Source organism: Xiphophorus hellerii, chromosome 6 (genome assembly GCF_003331165.1).
Source record: "Xiphophorus hellerii strain 12219 chromosome 6, Xiphophorus_hellerii-4.1, whole genome shotgun sequence".
Taxonomy (NCBI): Eukaryota; Metazoa; Chordata; class Actinopteri; order Cyprinodontiformes; family Poeciliidae; genus Xiphophorus; species Xiphophorus hellerii.
Window position 1 is genome coordinate 3,017,958 of NC_045677.1, and position 22,664 is coordinate 3,040,621.

The 22,664-nt window shown below is 40.7% G+C and overlaps 2 protein-coding genes and 1 long non-coding RNA gene across 3 annotated transcripts in view; 1 reads left to right on the forward strand and 2 right to left on the reverse strand.

The window, feature by feature from the left end:
- Window positions 1–1,312: 1,312 nt before the first annotated feature.
- LOC116722335 (uncharacterized) lies at window positions 1,313–7,347 on the reverse strand. The gene is made up of 2 exons (XR_004339746.1): window positions 7,193–7,347; window positions 1,313–5,582 (listed from the first exon to the last, which is right to left on the reverse strand). It is a non-coding gene; the product is annotated as an uncharacterized LOC116722335 (long non-coding RNA).
- On the forward strand, window positions 6,030–9,478 carry gadd45aa (growth arrest and DNA-damage-inducible, alpha, a). Its single transcript, XM_032566570.1, has 4 exons — window positions 6,030–6,210; window positions 7,154–7,255; window positions 7,336–7,558; window positions 8,534–9,478. Exons 1-4 carry the CDS (start codon window positions 6,161–6,163, stop codon window positions 8,645–8,647), a joined length of 489 nt encoding a protein of 162 aa, XP_032422461.1. The 5' UTR covers window positions 6,030–6,160; the 3' UTR covers window positions 8,648–9,478.
- Window positions 9,479–15,913: 6,435 nt separating this feature from the next.
- Window positions 15,914–22,664, reverse strand: part of gng12a (guanine nucleotide binding protein (G protein), gamma 12a) — a 33,048-nt gene continuing 26,297 nt past the window's right edge. The window contains exons 2-3 of the mRNA XM_032565996.1: window positions 20,926–21,034; window positions 15,914–18,614 (exon numbers count right to left, since the gene is read on the reverse strand). Of these exons, the coding sequence (XP_032421887.1) occupies window positions 18,489–18,614; window positions 20,926–21,018 (219 nt within the window). The 5' untranslated portion in view covers window positions 21,019–21,034 and the 3' untranslated portion in view covers window positions 15,914–18,488. The remainder of the gene's footprint in view (window positions 18,615–20,925; window positions 21,035–22,664) is intronic.

Here is a 22,664-nt window from a genome sequence, read left to right on the forward strand (position 1 = left end):
AACCCCACATTGTAGACAGAAATAGGTTCCCATAAGGATATAAAGCCCAGGTACACATACGCACACACGTCGTTGCTCACACACACACGCGCGTGCGCGCATTTATACCTCAACACTTACCTGACATTTGTAATAAATTACATACGTGTATGCACAAAAAGCACATCCGCAGCGTGGAGGGCCGAGTTCGCCCTCCTCCGCCTCCCACCTGCCCCAGCAGAGCCAGGAGCTCGGAATGAGAGGAGGGAGCAAGTGGCAAGTTAGAGGATGAAAAGTCCAAAATGATAAATGGGCTGCATTGTAGCATTATGAATGAATTATACCTCGGAAATACCTTGAGCAGTGGCGACTGTCAGCAGGTATCTATACTAATCTGGGTGAAATTATGGCCGTTTTCAACATGGAGGAGGCCGACAGAGCCGTACAGAATTAATTGAGCAATCAGGCCATTAGAGAGAAGCATCATACTGAGCCTCGTTTCTGATGCAACAACATTCATCACTGCTGACCAGGATCCCGCCTGCTTTCTTCTTTCTCTTCTCTCTTTGCTCGCTCAAACAGAACCTTCCCATCTCTGACCAGATTAGGAACTGGGCGCCAACAACAAACAACAAAAGCTATCTTTTGTCTTTTTCCCGTGGCCGTGTCAGTGCCACCTCTATTTCTCACGGTTGTCACGCAGTCTTAAAGCTTTCAATTTGCACACCTCTTCCCATTTGTTTTACAGCCCAGGTCCCCGCCCCCGTCGGTGGGTCCGTGTTAAATTTTCAAATGAAAGTACATTAGCAGAAACCCGTCCAGTGATGAATGAGGCGGACCGCACTGCGAGGTGCGGGACATTTGTTTGTATTGTTGGTTTCTGTTTAAAGTCTATCTGGGGGTCCTGACATAATGGTCTGGGGTTAGGATGTTTTAGTGAGCGGGACTGCTGCTGCTCTGGAATCACTGCTGCATCAGCTGCGGTTCAGACAGATGAGCCGTTTCTGCACTGAAACACAGAGGGAGGTAAAATGTGATCTGTGGGTCTGCTGAGGAGTTACGAAAGCCCACGTGGCTGCATTAACATTGGACTTGATGAAACCCAGTGGACCAGCACCAGGACATGACATGTTTCCACCAATCATCACCATGGAAACGACACATTGGACCACAAGCAATGTGGATTCTGGGCCTCTCCACTCTTCCTCCAGACTCTGGGACCTTAACTTGTAAATGAAATCCAAACTTTATTTTATTCTGAAAAGAGAACTTTTCACCACTGAGCGGTCTTTTCTCTTTAAAGCTGCAGCAAGTTACTTTTTTTTTTTTTTTAAATGTTTATATATAGTTGTTGAAACTGCCACCATGTCAGACAGAATGGTGTGAGACAGATAATCTGTGAAAAAATCAAGTTACTTTTCTTTCTCCCAGTGTTCTCAGCTACAAACAACCAATCAGAGACAGTAGGAGGGTCTTACTGCTGTCAATCATGCCCCCCGCCTTGATCTCTGCTACCATGTAGTATCTTCCCATCAGCAGATTCTGTCACTAGTTAACATGGAAACAGATGACGATGGATAAACAGTTCCGATAACGGTGAGTTGCTTCTCCACTATTGACACATTTAGCAGTGACAACATGAGATTGATTGACAGCACTTAGCCCCTCCTCCTGACTCTCATTGGTTGTTTTTGGTTGGGTAGTGATGCATTTCTTCGGTGGCAGGAGCAGCTCAGGGAAGAGGTGGAGGAAATCAATCTTTTCACACATTAGCTGTTTCATATTATGTTTCATGGTGACTGTTTTAACAAATATGGAAAAAAACATATTTTGAATGAAAGTCAAATACTGCACTGTGACTTATTACTTGGAATGTGACAGTTGCAAACCTGTTTTCTGGACACATCGGTTCATGTTGCCTTGTTTAAACTCTAGTTCCATCTCGTGCCTTGTGAATCTTTCCCCAATCTTTTGAATAGACTAAAATTACTCTTTTAAGCCCTTTTAGAAATATTGTAATATCCAAGATACCAAATGTTTTATATTACCAACTTTACAGAATTTACCCAAAGTTTACAGATTTTTAATCCAAGGCATGTTTTAACATGAATGAAAAAACTTCCTTCATCTGTAGAAGAGTATGAAGAGTAGCCGTAATTACGCCAATGGGAATCCAAAAAAACCAAACAAACAGCTGCCAGAGTTTTTCCTTCCACAAAACTTTCCATTAAAATACCTGGAAATAGCACTCTCAACAGCAAGTTTTTTTCTGACATAATAGAATATTGCTATTGCAAAAGAGAAATAAAATGATACAGTATGCTACCCCGCTTATATATTAACCATTTATTATATGTGGCTTTCCTTCATGAAGCAAACTGTTCATGTGCAGCTGCCATGTCTGCAGTATTTCCCCTGAGTGTGTACACCATATATGTTCTCTATTTAAATCTCTTTATTTTATTCTAATCTAATATGATAGTAAAATTTTCAGGAAAAACTGAATTTGGGGTTTTCAGAAGCTGCAAGACACAAAGAACAGAAACAAATGCTTGAAATATTTCAGTGAATAATAATTCTGTATGATTTTTTTAGATGAATTACTGAACTAAGTTAAGCATTTGATTATAGTCTAGTTCTCTGAGGCATTTTCTGTTGCTATAGACATGAATGCTAAATATATTTAAGTCAAACCTTGATTGTTTTGCCATGTGTTCACTGTCCAGTTAAAGCTAAACATGTTCATCGTCATAAATCACATCCTTGTCGTTCTCAGGTTTCTTCACATCAAACTAGATCAAACTCACAGTTTTTAGTTATAATTTAGGCCACTTTATTCCTTTTGCTTTTTATTTATACCATGCACATTAATCATTACTGATTTTAGCTTTTAAGACTACTGCTTTTCTAAGACTGCAGATATTTTTTCATTAAGTCATTAATTTATTTATTTTACAAATATGTTTCCCAGAGTATTTAATAATTTTCCTGAAAAATTTCAATTACGATTTATACTAATAAATAAGTTTCTAATTCTGCCCCAATAAGCCTGATTTGCTATGAATTAACTCTTGAAGATATTTTACATCTTCCAAATATTTCAGAGCCGTTAAACTCGCTGGTCTGCGCTGATCCAGATGTTTCTCTCACAACTGCTGAAAACGGGAAGGTTTGTTCCGATATCTGACCTCTGCCTCCCTCTAGTGGACAAGCCGCAACTGCAGAAACGACATCCAAAACCACAAAGAAACATAATACACGAAAAAAGAAAGCAAACACAAAGGAATGCACTAACAACATCAGCAATACTAACAATAATGAACAGAATATAGATTGCCATAGAAAATATGGCAAGATCTAAAGGACAAAATAAAAAGCAAGTAGGTGATCAAAAACCATTAGATCAAATCACATTGAGATTTAAACAATGACTATCTCAAAAGAAGTATCTCATGATTTAATGTAATGAATGCTCCTTCCATAAAAACATCACCTATGTACACAACCGAACACACCCAGCAGCTGACTCCCAGTCTGGACCGTTCTATGTAAGCCATCTATGCTCGGTTGGAGCAAATGCGTCTTCCAGATGGACCATGACCCTAAGCTTACAGGAAGTGGTTAAAATGTAGCTTAAAGACAATGACGATAATGTTTTTTAGTGGCCACCACAAAGCCTTGATCTCAGTCCTTTAGAGAATTGGTCTGAAAAGTTGTGTAGAAGGTGTCCTTTAAACCTGACTCCCTTCCATCGTTTCTGTCATGAGGAATGACCAGAACTCCAGCAAACTACTGTGAGAAGCTGGTGGAAGGAAGCCAACAGGCTTGACTGAAGTCATGCAGTTCAAAGGTAATGCTACCAAATGGATGTAAACTTATGATTTAGAAGATAGAAATAAATAAACTCCTGACATATTCTTTCTCTCATTATTGTGGCGTCTAGCAAAGAGAAATAATTTTGGTCGTTCTAGCTGACCTGAAACAAGAGATGTTTGTTCTGATTTGACTTCAGGCAATAATAAAAAAAAGGTATTTTATTTGGTGTATATAAACTACTGATTCCAACCGTATATTAAATGTTGATGTTAATGTAAACAGATGGAGGTGTGTTTTTAATGCAAAGCAGAGAGAGGGCAAGGACTACAGAAGTAGAAGCTGAGAAATTGGTTGTGTTACGCCTCCTGCTGGAACATACTAAAACTGCCTTCATTCAGAACAGTTTAGATCACTTTATTAGTTTTTTAGGTTTGCAAATACACTAAAACAAGATGTCCTCCGCTATTAGTGATATATCACATTTCAGTAGCAAACAGACCCCTAAATCAGCATCTTTAGCTGAATCCTACATACAGTGCAGAACAACAAACATACAGAAACTACAACACTTTTACTAGTTTGTCTCTTTCAAATAACAAGCTTTTCAAATGACCACACCTTGATCACTTGAACCAAGTGATTGAACGGATCCCTCAGCTTGCCAAACAGGTAAAAGCTTAATTTCAAAAACATCAGACATTAACACCAGAGAAAAGGCAACAGGTGGAGTGTGGAAAAGAGGAAGATGAGAGGGAAAGTCCACAGTGGGCGGCAACAAGGACAAGATAGTCAAACCAGATTAAAGAATGAGGGTTTTCAGGCACTGCAAACTAGAAATCCAATATGTCTGTCTTGCATATAAAACTTAATAACGACCAAATATGAGAGAAAAAAGATAATTATTTGCACCTCTGAAATTGTGTTTCTCATTATTACATGTCCACAGTAATACACAACCTCCCTTAGAACATGTTGATTCAATGTTTGAAAATTCAAGATATGAGTGGCCAGACTGACTGATATTAGTAATACATGCTATACATATTAATATGAATTTATATTAACATGTGTTGTTAATCTGCTAATTATCAATTGATGAATCACACTGGTTTTCTTCTTGGAACAAGAACCCTGGTAATTTTGGCTTACTATTAATTAAAACACTAGGGGGCAGCATAGTTTATTGTTTTCTTTAGATCCTCAGTATATCTTAGTCTTTATTCTTGTATCCTTGTGTTGGTTCATATTTTGAGTTAGGGTGAAATATAAAATTTTACATGTTACAGTCAAACCAGAATAGCTCAACAACAGAAAAGGTCGTGCAACACTTTGTATGCTGGTTTTGTATTTCATTTGAGCTTTTTGAGTATCAGTATATTTATATAGAGCCAAATACCAAAACATGTCATTTCATTGTGATGCTGATCCTCTTACATGTTCAAAGAATATATTGCATTCTTTGAACATGCATTTTTAAAAGAAAATAAAAACTATCAATAAAGAAGAGCATGGGAAATGACTCTACAGAAGCATTTTTGCAGAATGGGTTTTATTGAGCCGGTTTTTCCACATGTTTCGAAGTTTTGTGTTTTCAGTTTTCTTTGAGCTCAGCTCCATCTTCCGGTCACTCTCGCGCCAGTACCTTGTATCTCGCGCGCTGCTTCCGGGAGGGGATTCGCATTCTCCACGACAGACCAATCAGAGGACAGGTCTTCCGGGAAGCGTCCCGTTGCTATGAGGCTGTGCTGAAGGTTATAGCCGTTCTGGACCGGCAGTTGGGGTGAGTTCTGCACAAAACTTGAACACATGAGTCGTTGTTAACTTAAATAGCCAGGAAAAGGAGGAAATATTATTTTGAACCTATATCTTAAAATTTTCGCCTCTTCTTTATATTAGCTTGTTTGTTTTTTTTACACAGTCTTGGGGCTACAGAAAAACCGAATCAGATGCGACAAAGGAGGAAAGTTAGAGGATTTTAGAATTCCTCCATTAAAACGAATACGATAGTTATCTTGACATCACTGTTGCAGCTTGGAAACAGAAAGGGTTTTTTTCTGTCAGAGGCTCGAGACAGCTGAAGTTTCGGTAGTAACTCGACTACACACGGACACGCCTCTCACCGGGTTTCTGTCCAATCCCATCGCTTTTAGTTCTGCAACCGACCAATCATCGCAGCTATGTAAATCGCCTCGTGAATACTGCTGCCTCGGGACTGTTTTAATGTGAAGCTGCCAGATTTATCTGTCAGACGCAGCGCCGTGGAGTTCAGATAAAGAGTCAGTAGAGTCCCAGAAGGCTCCAGCAAAGCTTGGCTGTTCGCTACTCTCTCTTTTTTTTTTTTTGCAAGACGGTCGGATTGAGTTTAATGTACAACATGACATTTGAGGAACTAAGTGGGGATTATTCTCAAGAAAGGTAAATGTCGTTTGTTATGCATGATTTATTTAGCATTAGTATCTTTGTTCCACAGTAGATGAAACAGTAATAGCAGCGCTCTAACGGATAAAAGCCAATATGGAGCTGCAAAGTTTCTGTAGATGGACTGGTTTGAGCTTAATGTAGTATAGCAGACTCGGTATTGTCTTTTTAGGTACATGTGCTGTTTAAAGTCACTTCAGCCTTAATATTAGTTAAGGCTCACTAATAGCCTTAGCTAATATTAAGGGTATTAGTTACAATTCTCTTAAACGGAGATGGTGGTTAGCAAGAAGTTTTATGTCGTGTCGAGTTCCAATATTTCCCATTGAGTTCTGCACTTCATGATGCATTCAAGTACACCTCGTACAGTAGGTTGTCTGTATCGAAAAACCATGACGTGATGTAATGTCGCCGCTGTTTCTGCAACATTTCCCGAACAGTCATAATAGCTATTGCTACTGTTGTGCTTTGTTTAATAACGAGTTTTTATTGTTATTAGATGATCATAACTCTTTGAAATACTTTGCTATAGTAAAATTCATCTTATCACTATCAACCTAAAATCTAGTGTAGCAGCTTTGAATATGTTTTAATAAACTGTCTGATTTCTTTATTTTTGCTTTCAAAGAGATATGAATTTCTCTGAAGTAATTTTTTTGTGGAAAAAAGGCTAATTATTATTTTAGGACTATTATTTTAGGAAGGTGATGATCTTTAAGTCAGTAAAAAAAATATGGTTTAATCCTTTTACACCAGTGAAAACACTTGAAAATCTTACTTTTATAGTGTTAACCTTTTGGATCACATTTGGCTTTGTTTCACTATTGGTAGTCTATTGCACAACTTGACTTGAATGCAGCGTGGAGGGACCTCTGAGGACTGGAGGGACCTCGGTTTGACACAACACCGTTATGAACATGCATGTGTCTGTGCTTTGCAGAATGGATACGGTGGCGAAAGCCTTGGAGGAAGTCCTCACCTCTGCCTTGCCTCAGGGCTGCATTACGGTTGGCGTCTACGAGGCAGCCAAGTCCCTCAACATGTGAGTACAGACTGCGATGCTTGTATCTCTAGCAGGGTTTGCTGGTCGCTACCTCGCCTTAACGCTTTCCTCTCCAACAGAGACCCCGACAATGTGGTGCTGTGCATCCTGGCCACTGACGAGGACGACGTTAAAGACGTGGCCCTGCAGATCCACTTCACGCTCATTCAGGCTTTCTGCTGCGAGAACGACATCAACATCCTGAGGGTCAACAACACCCACCGGCTGGCAGAGATCCTGGGGGGAGGCGGAGGGAAGCAGAGCGGCGGGGAGCCCATGGACCTGCACTGCGTCCTGGTCACTGTGAGTGCTGCTCGCCGTGTTTTCTGTCCTGTTCGGCCGTAACTGTGTCTGGGATGGAACCTTTGATCTCCTGGCTGTGGGCACGTGAGCGAAACTCTTACTCAGAGGGGAACTTGTCCACACTTGTCCCTGTGCCTGTGATAAAGCGATGGCAGAGCTCCTCCTTCGTCTGACATCTGAAGAATTTCATGTGGAATCTGTCGTTATGCAGAAACAGGGGCTGGCAGAGATCTGACTCAGGGCTGAAAGAAAATACATTTGCTTTGGAAATTTCTAGGATTCTAGGAGCTTTTTACATTTTTTACTAACTTTTTATTAATTTTTCGGTACACCTCCATTTAACACAGAGATGCACTTGTGGTTTTGTCCACTTGTTAGATTTTATTCATTCATTGTTTCAGTGATTCTTGTCTTGAATGTTTATGGAAACAGTCAGTGGGTCTGGCTGCCCTGCAGTGTCAGGTGAAATTTACCCTAAGAAAAGGTGGAAAGTGAGAAATTCCTCCTGTTGCACAGTTGACTTTGTGGTAGACTATAAAATCGGCATAGTTGAAAGTAAAGGCGCACAGACAAATCAGCCGGCGGATAAATCAGCTCTGGTTTTCTTAATTTTGGGAGATCGATCGATACTTACATGTGAAACCGATATTATCTGGACCTTATCTGGCTCTGCAAAGGTCTGAAAATCAGCCACTGTCACCTTTTGCTCTTCAGTGACAGAGCACTGACCGTTAGCTCTGCCCACCAGGTCATGTCTCCATGGTGACCACCCCACTGTTGTAAAGTTGTTGTCACTATATTTAGCGACTTTCGAGGCAAAAACAATCGCTATGCGCCAACATCTGAACGTCCGGCTTTTAAAGATCGGCCAGAAAACTGCAGTCGGTGCGCCCCCTGGTGGAAACACCGCAGAAGTCACACTGAGCCAGAGATGAAGTTTGGATGATTAACATCAGTTTTCCTTCTTGCTTTCAGAGCCCTCACTCCACATCATGGAAGGACCCCGCTTTGAGCAAGCTGAACCGGTTCTGCAGAGAGAGCCGGTGCATGGACCAGTGGGTTCCCATCATCAACCTGCCCGAGCGATGAGCTCCCCCGGACCGCCCCGCATAGAGGAGACCCTGTTCGGAACCAAATCATATCTGCACAGGAGGCATGCTTTAAACCCCACCTGACACCATGCTCCCACCAGAGAAAACAGGTCAGCTGCAACGCTGGTTGCAGAGAGCACAAAAAAAAACTAAACAAAAAAAAAACAAGAAAGAGAAAAAAAAAAAAACATGCTGTCAGTGTGGGATGTGTTCAAAACCAAAATAAAAAAAAGCGTGGGGTCGGGATTTCCACTTCGAACTGGGTTTGTTTGGAGTTAACGTCCGCGGGCCGTGGAGAGCGAGAGGAGGCGGCGGCGGCGGACTCAATTCGTCTGGAGGTGGAAGTGTTACGAAGCTTGTGTGCTTTTCAGTGTGACACCCCGCAGCCGAACACAAGGACTGTACGCTGTTTGTTTGGCAACGTCTCCGTGGCGATGGGGAGGAGCGGGACAGCGACCCCTTAGCGCGGAGCTGCCGAGCCGCTGAGCGGACCCAGGCCTCAGGCTCTCTGCAGAAATAAAGCACTTGTTGAAACACTGGAGCTGCTGCAGTTTAACTTATTCATCACAGCCGTTCATGTTCAGGTTGATGTTCTGATTTCAAAAGGGAAAACCTTCATTCTGTTTTACTGTTTCTTCTATATCTATCAACACACCAGCTGTTTTTTTTTTGTTGTTTTATTTTTTCTAAGTGAACTAGTACTTTTGTTCAAATTTAAGTTATTTCTAATTATATTTATGCATATTTATGTTATTATTTTTTACAAACTTGCACGATTTGAGTACCAGACAAATGTTTTCCTGTCAATAAAGTCTTCTTGGAAACAAAATGTAAAATGTGTGGGGTTGATTTTTTTTTTGGTTTTGTTTGGGGTTTTTTTGCTGAATGCTGAGCTGCAGTGAAAGAGAGCGTCACGTGTGGACGGCAGGGGGTCAGGCTGGCCACTGCGGCCCCGCTGTGGCCCCGGTTCCATCCCTGGCCTAAGCAGAACAATGACCGGCCCAACCCGGCCGCTGCTCAAGCTTGTGCCGCGGTCAGCAGGACCGAGCGCATTCATCCAAACAGCTCAACGACTCTCTAAAGAAAAGCGAGTGGCAGAGACGTCAGACTGTGATTGTGTAAGATTTGAGCGTCTTAAGTTTTGATTTGGCGGCTCCTGAACTGCTGCAGGTCAGAAGAGAGCAGAGCAGAAACGGTTTAGTCGGTGGGTGTTTTCTGGCATGCAGGCCATTGTGTAAGCCCTTCTGAGCCGCTGACGCCTCCCCTCCTCCCCCTCTTTTATCCAGCAGTCACATGATCACACCAGCAGGTGATCTTCCAGAAGCTGGCCTCTGGTGACGTCACTCGGCTGATGTAAGGCAGGCAACCCCGTCTGAAAGTGCCAAGTCATCATCGGCGAAAGGGAGTTTCACAATCTAGGTCATGTGAGAGCGGCCAACGGAAAGTTGGCAGAATTTCAGGTTAGAAAAAGTCATTAATCAGGCATTTATTTTTGCTGTGTCATGTTAAAAAGTTTGCACACCCTGAAAGTTTCAGTTCTTTGGAAAGAAATTTTCACATTAATGCATAAATCTCTACTTTTTATATATTTCTCTGCAAAAGACAATTGTGCAACTATACTGTAACCCCTCCTACAGCTGGTCTAACACAGTTTAGCTGAAATACGTTGAGAAGCTTCTTGTTGGTCTCCTGTAGCAGTCTGTATTACAACAAATTTGAAGACACCTCTGACTGAAGACTGTTTTTCTGAAAGTTTCATAAAGAGGATGCTCAGGGCTGTCCATGTGTTTCTTGATTGTGTGCATATGTAATGAAAGTTCCAATTTATATCCTAAACATATTGTGCATAATTTTTTAAATGTCCACAGTGGAATGGCTGATGTTAAACTATTTTTGGACTTTTTTTTTTTTTTTTAATTCCTCACCGGACTCACAAAGTGCCAGGATCTTTATTAGTTCTGCTGATCACTTCTGACAGTCAGCAGAACTAAATGAAATGTCTGGAGTTTGAAAACAGCGAGCCTCATTCAGAATGCTGAGTAATGGCGTTCTTATCATGCTGATATGTCTGTATGTGATATTAAGTGGAAATAAATGTTCTAAGTTATTCATCAGCAGAAAAAAAATATTTTTAAAAAATACATTTTACAGGAAATATTACAAGGTTTTTACTTCAGTGTCCTTCCTGGGTTTCCACTCTGCCTCACTACATTTCCAAAAATCCACTGGGAGCACTTAGCATAAAAAGTGCAATAAGAGAAGTCTATTTAGAAGCTGCTATTTTCCTGCCATAATGGATATAATATTCTTTTATTTTTGGTGTACTGCATAAAGGCACCATTTGTGCATTTATCTGATTCAACATAAAGTCTTCATTACTCTCCCTCCAGCCTACAGACAGTTACTGCCCCGCTAATTCTGGCCTTTAGAAATCATTGGAAAGTCCTTAAGGCTTTTCAGGAATGTGTGACTCAAAGTATTTCTCTGCCTTCCAGCCGCTCCTCGGAGCTCCATGGTGTCGGTTGGCTCTAAGTGAAAGGTCACCTGTCCTGTGACTGGGGGTGTGTGACGCTCTCTGATGTAACACAGTATTGTTGTGATCGGAGGCTGAAGGTTATTTTAAGCCTCGTGTTACGAAACGTTACTCGCAAAAATGTGGAAGAGGTCAAGGGTTGAACCAGAACCAGACATGGAGAAGCTGCATTCATCTTCTATGCACCACAGATCTGGAGCAAACTTCCAGAAAACTGCAGAACAGCCGAAACACTGAGTTCCTTTAGATCTAGAATAAAACCCCACCTGGTTAGAGTTGATTTTGAACGATAATAAATGAAACATTGACCAACATATTTGATGTGTAATGATGATTTTGGTGATGGCACTAAATAAAATGTGATGTTTGTTTCTGGTTTCTCAGTTGGTGACTGAGAAATTGATTGATTGAGTGATTGGGTGTGAATACTCAGGTGGTATTGGTTTTATTTTTAGCCAAACAAAATTCCATTATGTGTGAACTGGTAACGGGACTGGATTTAAATTTTAAATCGAGTTCATTGCAAGGTTTGTATACGGAAGAGGATTAGGGCCACCAAAAAAAAAAAAAAAAAGAATTCTGAGATTAAAGTCAGAATTCTGACGTTCTGACTTTAATCTCTGAATTCTGACTTTAAACTCAGAATTCTTTTTTTTTTTTTTCGGTGGCCCTAATACTCTTCCGTATTTGTAATCAATTAATCACATTTTAATCAAAAATCAACAAAATAAGCAACATTTTCAATTGAAAAACCCTTTTTGCTGCTAAATTATTGAATAAATTGACATGTAGCTTTGCTAATAACCTAACTAATTTAAACCACAGCTTGAAAACAGAAAACTTTTCTTTAGATTGGTTTGCAGAAGTTGCTTGGATTTACAGGCGTACCAGAAACGAGTGCATTGATTAATTGTGCAAAAAATGTTGACATGTCAAAATTCATGTAATTAATTAATCAAAAATAACACATTAAAGTCTCGTCTAGTGAAGCGTTTAACTGCTAGATATAAAATAAATTCGGGAAGAGTATGGCCTTGTAACAAGAACATTTCATAATAAGATATAAAAATATGCTCCTCTGCCAGATTACAACTTATTAAAAAGTAAAAAAGGGTTCCAGTTCATCTCACAGTTTCCTGTAGAAGACATCTAAAAATCCCAAGACATGTTCCTGATTTACTGTTACAACCTTTGATCTTTATAAGAGCAGATATTTTGGTTTAAATGACATAAATCTTATTATAACAAGGGGTTTTTTTTGTTGTTTTTTTTTTTCAATCTTGTCGCAAACATAAAGCTTTCTATCTTAAGCCAGACACTGCTCCTGAATTTATCTCCAAGCTGTTGCTGTTAAACTTTCCTGAACTGGTGTGAACACATGATGGTGAGAAAGCATCCTTGATCTTGATCTTCTTTTTGCAAGGCAGTAAAATAAGCTCTAATTATTTCTTTCATTCTGGTTGGGTCGTTTCAGCACACGAGCAGACCAGTGCCAGCTCAGTTTTGCAGAGTAAGTGGAAAGTCTATAAAATGCTGGCAGAGATTCAGGAGGGGCCACAGTTTCACATCCAGAGATCCCCATTCCCTGAAAGAGGAACCAGGAGCAGAGCAACACCCAGAGGCCGCCGCCAGCAGCTAATAATGTCACCACCCAGACTCTAAAACTGAGACGCTGCTTGGTCTTTGTTATAGTTGGGATGTGAAAGACTGAAGGGACCAGATAGCTGAACCTCTGCAGTCTGCCCCATCACACACACCCACACACACACCCTCTTCTGTCCCAGCGCAGCACATTCCAACACACTGACACCAGAACCAGGAAAGCTTTTCACAGCGGGACCGGAGGCCCCCACTGGCAGGCAGAGAGAGTGCTGGTGCCCAGTATTCAGGCTGTTTGGATCGGGCTTGCACTAGGCCACTGAGTGTTCAGGGCTTATTTAGCATTGTTCTCAGCAGCTGTGTTTCTGTTACAAATGTTTCACTGTTCCTTGCACCTCAGCAAGAAAAGTTTTCTAATGACTTATCGCGTGAACAAACTTATTCATGTGTGAGTTTCATTTTATTTCTTATTTAATGGAAACACTATAATGGTGAAAATGTGTTATTTTTGACAGTAGCAGAAGATTGAAGAACGTTTTGCTCACATTTCTAATTTGACGCTCTAGCTGTGCACTGTAAAGAAAAATGCTGACTCAGCATGACTACTTTCCTTGTTGCTTTGACTCAGTTTAGTTATATATCTTTAACTAAACACTTAATAAGAGCTATTGCAACAACGCTTATCAAGTTAACTGTCTTTAGTTAACTGAATTAGATTAAAAGTGATTAGTTAAGGGGCGTGCCGTGGTGGCGTAGCGGTTAGCGCGACCCGTATTTGGAGGCCTTGAGTCCTCGACGCGGCCGTCGCGGGTTCGACTCCCGGACCCGACGACATTTGCCACATGTCTTCCTCCTTCTCCTTCCCTGTTTCCTGTCAGCCTACTGTCATATAAGGGACACTAGAGCCCACAAAAGACCCCCTGGAGGGGTAAAAAAAAAGTGATTAGTTAAGAGATTTTTTTCTCAAAGTTGCCTTAACTTATTTAAATTTTTACATTACTTCAAGTTGACTTTTTGTATATAACTTTCTAATTAATGTTAAGTTTTTACAACTTGTGCTACTTTTAGCTGTTTTTTTCTTCTTGTTTTCTCACCGCAGACACACCTGGTTCATCCTGCATCACCACGTCTCATTTGTGGGGGAAAAGACAAAAAAACTGCTGATTTTTAATAAAGGAGGCATCAACGTTTCACCACTGCTGCCGTTGCTGCTTTGTGTGTGAGAACCACTGCATCCTCTGCACTACATGTGTAGCTTTAACAATGTGGTGTGTATGATCCTGTATGATCATCCCATTGTGTTAAGACAGAACACACTGCAGTGTGTGCAGCCTCCAGCTGGACAGAAACAAGGTCAGAGAAACCCGGCGGACTCCCAGGATGAGCAAAAATAGTTTCTCTGCTCTCCAGGAGCAGAAACTGGGCCTTGGCTCTGTTCTAAATTTAACTCCAGCATTCCCTGCTTTCTGAGGGCCTCGGTGAGAGGGCCACAGCTCCTGCTCCCAAATTAGACAGGAATAGACCACTAACGACAGGAAGTGGGCCCACAGAAAGGCTGAGACACTCCTGGTCAAGATGTTTATGAAGTCTTAAAATAAATCTTCATTTCAGCAGCATCACCTCATTTGGAACATTTTGATGAAACGTTTTGCTGAAGCAAATTCATCCACTGAGTAACTTTACAGACGCAGGGTGGAGTTTCTGAGAGCTTCTATTCCTTTTGCTGGAGGAATAGAAGTATGATGACACACAGAGGCTCATGACTTTCAGTCACCAGGCTGGAGGAGGAGCCATGTTATGTTGCCAACACACACAGTGAGCGGGCAAAGAGTGGCACCTGAAGGTCACCAAAAGTAACTTTAGGCAACATTTATACGGCAACATGTGGTCTGATCAGATGTCAAACAACAGATGAATTTGTGGACAAGCAGCTCATGCCCATTGTTAATTATAGGGGATGATGTGTGGTGCTGTGGGCCTGGTTTGAAGTTATAAAAAACATAGTGAACTGAACATTATACGTCAGTTGATCTTTCTCACATGATAATGATGCAAAATATGCAGCCCCAAAAAAAAAAAACACAAACATTTTTCAGCATTTTTCCAGGACCAGAATCAGTCCCTACCAAATCCTGCAGACAAGCTGTGAGCTCAGCTTAAAGTTAAAACTATCGAGTCACTGACAGTGTGAGACAGATAATAAGTGGAGAGATGGAGCTCCTTCCTGTGCTACTACATCTGTCTGAAGGGATGCAGCATTCCCGGTCAGAAAGAGCCAATCAGAGCCAGGAGGAGGGGCTTACTGCTATCAATCATGCTTATGAACGCACTGTGGAGAAACAACTTACCGTTCCAGGAAAACTGTTTATCCTCCGTCATTGGCGGCCATGCTGACTAGCCTTAGCACTCATAACGGGCTTTGTTAACCAGCTGTAGTGCAACAGAGAGCAAGGGGGAGGGTCTGAGCAGTGTGTACACGAGAATGACTGACAGCAGTAAGATCCTGATTGGTTGTTTCTGGTAGAGGGGGAATAAGACCACAGAGAGAACAAGAACAATTAAAAAGTAAATTAATTAATTATTATTAATTAATTTGTGGTTAAAATTAAGTGTGTTTCAATATTTATTTTCCATTAATTTAAACACATTTAGGTGTTTAAATTAATTATTAATTAACAATCATTATTTAATAAGTAATTAAAGTCAACTAAATAAAGTCTCTTAAAGTATCTGACATGTTCTCTCATTATTGTGGAATTAGAAAACAGAAATATTTTTTCATAATTCTGACAAAGCAAGAAAAGTTTAGTCTGATTTAACGTCAGATAGCAGGGGAAACAACAGGCGTGTCTTTTTATTCGGTCTATGTAAACTTTTGGTTGAGTCGAGTTTATAAAGTACTGACTGCAGGGGCTGAATTTGTTCAAAACAGTTGGACAAATCTAGGATGTTTTCCCCAGTGCTGAGTAAATGGAATGGAATCATATTAAAGGTTAAAACATTTCAGTGAGAGAGATTATGCTACTGCAATAAAAGCTGACTCCTTTACCAGGGTGCCAACAAGCCGGCCTGCATCATAAGAGACCCCAGTCAGCTTCCTGTATCGTTAGCCCACTGAGAAGTGACGCGTCATGCTGTAGGAATGTTTCACTTTATTGAGCTTCATCAAATCTCCATACCAATGTTGGTAAATTAATAAACACATTTATCCAACAGAAAAAAAGCATTTGGTCACAGTTAAATTAATCTCTCAATGGAACAACAAGAGTTACAGATTGAATGGAGACATGGCAACACATGGCGGTTGTGTTCTTAAGCTTTTGTTCCCAAATCATCATTGGCAGCGACACACAGAGCCCATTCACTGCGAGTAAGAAAAACAGACGTAGAGGAAGAGGACAGTGGATCAGCGTCAAGTATGGGGAAGGCAACAAGAAAAGAAGAAGAAAGATTTTCTTTTATTAAAAATCTTTTTAAAGGAAATACAACACGTAAAATGATTTTTCATAATAAGAGGCAAACATGGGTAAGGTTGATTTTATTCCTACTATTTAAATTTACCACAGCAGATAAGGCATCTTGACCCCCCTTCACCCTCCCTTCCCCCCACCTCTACCTCAACCAATAACAGATCTGGTAGAATGAATGGAAAAGCTTTTATCACCTGCTCCTACAACCATTAAAAGTTCTGACGTTACCAGTTATTTACTGTGAGTTGATAGGTGGAGCTCACAGTGGTTTGCAACATTTGCTGAGTTTTGTTCAGCCAGAGTTAGAGCTGTGTGTGTGCGTGTGGGCGTGGGCATGTGTATGTGTGTGTGTGTGGGGGGGGGTGCGTGTGTGTGTGCAGGTGCGCTTAGATACAGAAATGCATCAACAGATGAGCCAGATTTCCAATTTGACTGGAAACCAGAATGTCTGGCATCTTTTCTCCAGTCAGCTACCAAAACATTGAAGATGGAATGGAGCTATGTTGGGTTTAATGGGAAATTTCTTAGTTGGAGTTCTGACTTCAGGAGGACTTCCTGTTTTTTTTTTTGTATTATTACTTTGTTTTATTTTTGGATTTGGAATTAATGCCTGGTTCACACGGCAAGATTTTTGTGCCAATTTTTCTCCCAATTTTCCCCCTCCACCAATTTTGCATGGTGTGTTAGGAGAGACCCAGTCCGCTGTGGAGGATGTTGGGGAAATTCAACATGTTGGATCATCTATGGTCAGATATCGCAGTGTGTGTGATATTCCCTGAGGACGAATGAGCAGGAAGGGTGTTGGATGTGACGTATAGCCAATCAGAACGCGAGGAGAAGAATCCAAAATATGCCGAGGATAAAACAACCGTCATGACGCCGCAGAAAGTCTGGTAGACGGTGCAAATGTCTTCATTAAATATATTCCACAAAACATCGTTGCTTCTTCCCAGTCGGCCATGTTAGTTTACACTGGACTCACATTTGGTCTCGATATTTTGGGAAATTTTGCATTTCGGTGAGTGGAATCTGTGTGTGAGTTGCTCCTACTGTGTGGTGTTACAACACACACTGCAAGACCAAATCTGATATCGCTAAGATTTTTATCGTTGCGTGTGTGTGGTCACTCAAGTTTTGAAAATAGGACGACAATTTTAAAATCTTGCTGTGTGAACCGCTAGTTTATCATTAGTTTAAAATATGAGTGAAAATAGTTTTCTTTCACACACACACAGAGTGACATCACCGCTTAAAAATTGAATAATCGATGTTCAATCACAGCAGGAAGACCAGAAAAACAATTTTGAGTATATATATATATATATTTTTTTTTTTTTTTAAATTTCTTCAATTAAAGTTTTTAGAAGGGGTTGGAATCTGTTACATTTGGAAGCTGTAAATCTAATGTTTAAGTTTGATCCAGAGTTTTAAAAAAAATTTATTTGAGATTATTGATTAATTCAGTGTTTTCATAAGCAGGAGACTTTCCCACAAAACTTGGCAAGATGAATGGATTTAAAATGTATTGAACATGGAGAATATATCTGCCTCACTTATTTTATTAAATAATTTAAAGACGATGTGAAATTGATCAAACTAACAAAAATCCTAACAGGATATTCAATGGAATGTGGATTGTCATTGGTCAGTTGGAGATGTGACCGGCTGTTTGATACTACTGTTCTCATGTTCTTTGATTTAATACTACCTGCTTCTCTCTCAATAAAATACATCATGGCAACATTTGGAAATTTTGACCCCAAATATTTAGTGGCACAAGCTGCACTTACATGTGGAAAAATGCTGCAGTGGCTCTCAATCATGTGAAGCTTTTATAGAGAAGGCCAGCTGGGAGACTTTGGTTGTTGGCGTCCATTTAAGGCAAACCAGAGAGGCAAATAACAGTCACTGCCCACTGGAGACACAACTGGATAAACACTGACAGAGCAAAGCCATCACTGAGCGCTGCTTTTACTGGTAGAAGAATTAGAAAATAAGATTTAGATTTTATGAAACCCACGCAGACAAAGATTTCTGAAGTGGTTGAAGTTCACCCTGAACAGTGGCAGGTCAGTAGTTTTGGTCAAAATCCCCCAAACGGGAGCTGCCGCACAGCATTCTGCACCAACTGTTAAAACACCTAATGATATGATCACAGATCCTCTCACCCCTCCCAACATGAACAATACAGCAACATTGATAAGCAGAAGAAAATAGATAAGGCCAGAGGACTTCCACTACAATAAAGTGCAGGGCTTCTTCTCCTTGAAGGGGTTTTCTGAAGCAGGGATGCCCGCGATGAGGGGGTCGGTTTTCTGGTGCTCGCTGCAGTACTTCACAATGTCCGCGGAGGCTTTGGAGATCTGGAGAAAGAAAGAAAAAACAGAAAACAAAAACACCACGTTTTTAGTTCTGACATTTGGAGATGTTCAGCGCACAAACAAACGCATCTGGATCGCTGATTTGGAAAAACCACAATCCAAACCAACGTGGCAGTGAGTGAAACGTAAAGTAAGCAAAGGCGACACACCAGATCACTCAGAGAGCCTTTCAGTCAACTCATCCCAACAAGTCTCCTGTTTATTATATAAAATCAACTTGTTTGAGCTTTACAACATGTTTTAATCTTATTCCCTCATCAAAAACAAACGTGGAGTGTTGCCTTGATTCTTTCATGAATGTTTGAGAAATATTTTAATCTCCATGGCAACCATTCTGCCGTGCAAAACACCTGGGTGGATCTAGCTCTGCCTTCAAAGCGCAGCTCCTCCAAAGAGCTGCAGTTTCCAAGCTTCCCTCCCACAGAGCAGCCCTCCCTGTGACTCTCCCACTCAGCTCTTCAGACTCGCCAGCAGCAACCAGCAAATTCCAGGTGGATCTGCAGAACTGCAGAGTTCATTATAGGAGCTACTTCTCAGTGCAGCTCTGGTTAAAACATTGTTAAAGGGTTAATATAGGAGCTTTGAAGGTGGAGTTTCAGAAAGAGCAGGAGTTTTTAAAGAGACAGGGGCTTGATTTCAAGGTGTTAAATTATGGAGCCATATTTGGTATATATCACATTTTTATAACAACTGAAGGTAACATAGTTACTGGACTGTGCTGTAAAATATATAACACTGCCCCTTTAAGCTCCCATTCCCTACTAGCAGCTTTCAGCTGACCAGGAGTTGGAAAGAACACATGCAGATGATCTGATTGAGTCGGAGCCTTCCTTCTTCATCGGAGCATTGTTCCTAAAAGCTTTGGTCTCTCATAATACTGCAAAAAAGAAGTGGGTTCCTCCTCCTCTTATTTGGCTTTTATCCAGAGACCCTGCCTCTGTTCGCAGTGTGGCGTGTGGACTCTGAAGTCTTCCATGTTGTTCTGAGGTTTTTTACGCAATCGCTTACCTCATTGTCTTTTGTCTCTGCATAACATCCTGTCTGCTTTTGAACAGTAGTCAAACTGTGAAACTTCCTGACAGCATTTCACACATTTTTTTAATTGAAATTTGGAAAACAAATATCAAAGCGCCAAGAATTATATGCCCAGAAAATGAATGTGATTAAAATTAAAACATACAAATAAATCTAAACAGTGTGATGTGAGCAGATAATGGCTGCTAGTTTGCGGTGGATATGGGTCTCCATGGATATAATATTAATTGTTTAACATCTGCATCTTGTCTGAGTGAGTCAGACAGGAGAAATGTTAAGGTGAAATAGCAGCCCAGTGTTATGGGGTGTTTAAAGCTATCAGATAGATGTGAGCCAGTGTTTCTGATGTTCTTATCGGACACCAAATCAAAGTGATGTGGTCAAGACATCCTACATAATAACACTGACTATTATGTCAGTGTTATATGACATAACAAGAAGATTGTTACAGGGTTACAATCTTCTCCACAAACTAAAGGGACAGTTCAAATAGTAGAGTATATGTTTAAATGTCTTGATAAATGGTAAGATAGGACACAAAAAGTACTTATTATTGATCACTTTCAAATATTTTGTGGACCCAGATATTGTGTTTGTTTGGTTAGCGTTGATTCTTCTACTATCTGACTTCTGTGATTCAGTCTGACCTGCTGGAAACTTTTGGACCAAATCCAGATTGACGGTGATCCTTTATTTCCCTGTCGGACAACTAGAACTACAGAGCGCCTAAGGGTCAAAACACACCGGCATTCAATCTGATGAACAATCCGGTCGGATGATGTACGCAACAACTGGAACATGGTGAAGTCGATCGCTCACGATTCTCTGCGACTGCGTCTCCGACTGTCCGACCAAGATAGACCTGAGGACTGTTTTGGTATAATGTCATGAGTGCTATGGGATAAAGCTACACACGTCTGCTTTGAGAGAAAATAAAAGCTAAAATCTTTTTACTAGCAAAAAAAAGTAGTGTAATTTGTTCGAGTAGCTTTTTGTGTTTAGTGCCAGACTGGCATGTGTTTACATTGGCAGGATTTCCAGCACATACTCTCACGTGAATATTCGCTATCGGAATCCGCTGATGGACTGTTGAGTCAGAGTCTATGGTGTCAGCTAAACATCTGATCTGAAAATCTGAAAATGTCGGATGCAAGTGGTGTGTTTTGGGGGCAAGGAAGGAAGTGGAGCACAACCCTAAAACAGACAGTGGCAAGGTTCAACAGTCTCTTCCAATGAAGATGTTCGTTCTGCGGTTTACCTTTATCCTGTCAATTCTCGCCTCTAGTCTCAGCTGCTGTACCACCTGCCGGGCCTGGTTCAGGTTATTGGCACTCGGAGCTTTAGAAGACATCTTGGTGAGCACAACACTGTAACAAGAAAAAGCAAAGCTTTAGCATGGCTGTATAGAATGTGGGATGTCTCACATGTTGCACCAAGGTGGAATTAAACAAACACAAAGTAAAGAAAATGGTCAGGTCAGAAACAGGTCAGAGATTTTTCAACCCATTTGGATAATAGCTACATATTTGTTTTATTTCTTCACACAAACCTAGCTGGTATATCAGCTACTCATGAGCTCCTGCAGCAGGTTCTGTAAGTACAGAAACTCTTTCTGGCAGTTCAGACTTCTTCTGATGTCATGCCAGTACATGATGTGGCCACATCATTGAGGTGATGGGTTGTAAACCCCTGTGAGGTTGACTCAACCAATGGCAGGACCCTTCTTCTCCATTTCCTGTTTCTGTGAAGCACCAGCACTTACGCCACAAACACAAGCAGCCAAGGTGGAAACCCAGGTCATAAACCTGGATCCAACACACAAAGAGTAAAAATAAACTAGACTGGATTAAAGCCTTTAATAAGATAAAGATGTGAGGACTGATAGGAGATCAACTTTAGGAGGTTGATGCGTTTATGACAGCAAAGCACGACAGTCTGGACTGTGGTTCCACTTCCTGTTAATCATTACCACACCAGCCAGGAACAACAAGACCGGACACATCACCCCGTCTACCATGCTGCAGGTTTTACTCTCTGGGTTATTTCTACTGTTGTTTGTCTAAAGTTTCCCATTTAAAAAAAAACACATTTGTAACTTTCTGCAAATGCCTTCTTGAGACATCACATTTACCAAACCTACGACTAAGAAGGAAACTGGAAAGCTTCAAGTATAGGTTCCCTCCACAGTTCCTCTTTAAAAATCATGGACTGACTAAAATGTTGTATAAAATCTGCTGCAGTTTGCCAGCATGCTGTGGATAGTTTGAGGTTGTTGGATATCAGTCCCTCAAGATGCGACAACAGATGACCTCAGTAAGGACTGGAGGTCATTTTCTAGCTAATGCAATACATCAGAATGACACAATAATAGTAGTGGATATATAGTAAAACTATTAAGCTCCATTCATGCTAATGTTTTACGAGACATGCATTTTTGATATAATTTACAAGCTATAATTGTCATGAATTGTGGTGGTGAAGGTGGTGAGGCAGAAGCTGTAGACCCAGGTTGAAGTAAAGATGGTAATTTTAATAATGAATAATGTTCAAAACAGTCCACAAAGATTCTGGCGGCACGGCTGAGCGGAAGCCAGGGCTCACACCGGTAGCAACAGAATATAAGCGTGGCAAATGAACAGGCAAACAGAAAAACGTAACAAGCGACGAGGACCCGACAAAACACAGAGACACAGGTGAGACTAAATACACAGGAGGTAATTAGGGAACGAGAAACACCTGGGAGTAATCAAAGGGAGACAGGACAACACGGAGACTCAGAGACACAGGAAACTCAAAATAAACACACAGAAAAACACAGAACATGACAATAATAAAGATATTGCTTTGAAAGTTCAACAAATCTTTGATAAATAGCCTTTTGCTCATCTTCATTACTGTAGTGCAATCATCATTATCATCACTGAGTATTTTTTACTAGAGATGCAGATATATCAGAATCTACATCGGTATCAGCTGACGTTAATAGCTGATATTTTT

Coding starts and splice junctions, on each gene's coding strand:
- gadd45aa (XM_032566570.1), top strand. CDS start 6,161: ATGTACAACATGACATTTGAGGAACTAAGTGGGGATTATTCTCAAGAA. Junction 6,211..7,153: donor GGGGATTATTCTCAAGAAAG/GTAAATGTCGTT, acceptor TGTGCTTTGCAG/AATGGATACGGTGGCGAAAG. Junction 7,559..8,533: donor TGCACTGCGTCCTGGTCACT/GTGAGTGCTGCT, acceptor TCTTGCTTTCAG/AGCCCTCACTCCACATCATG.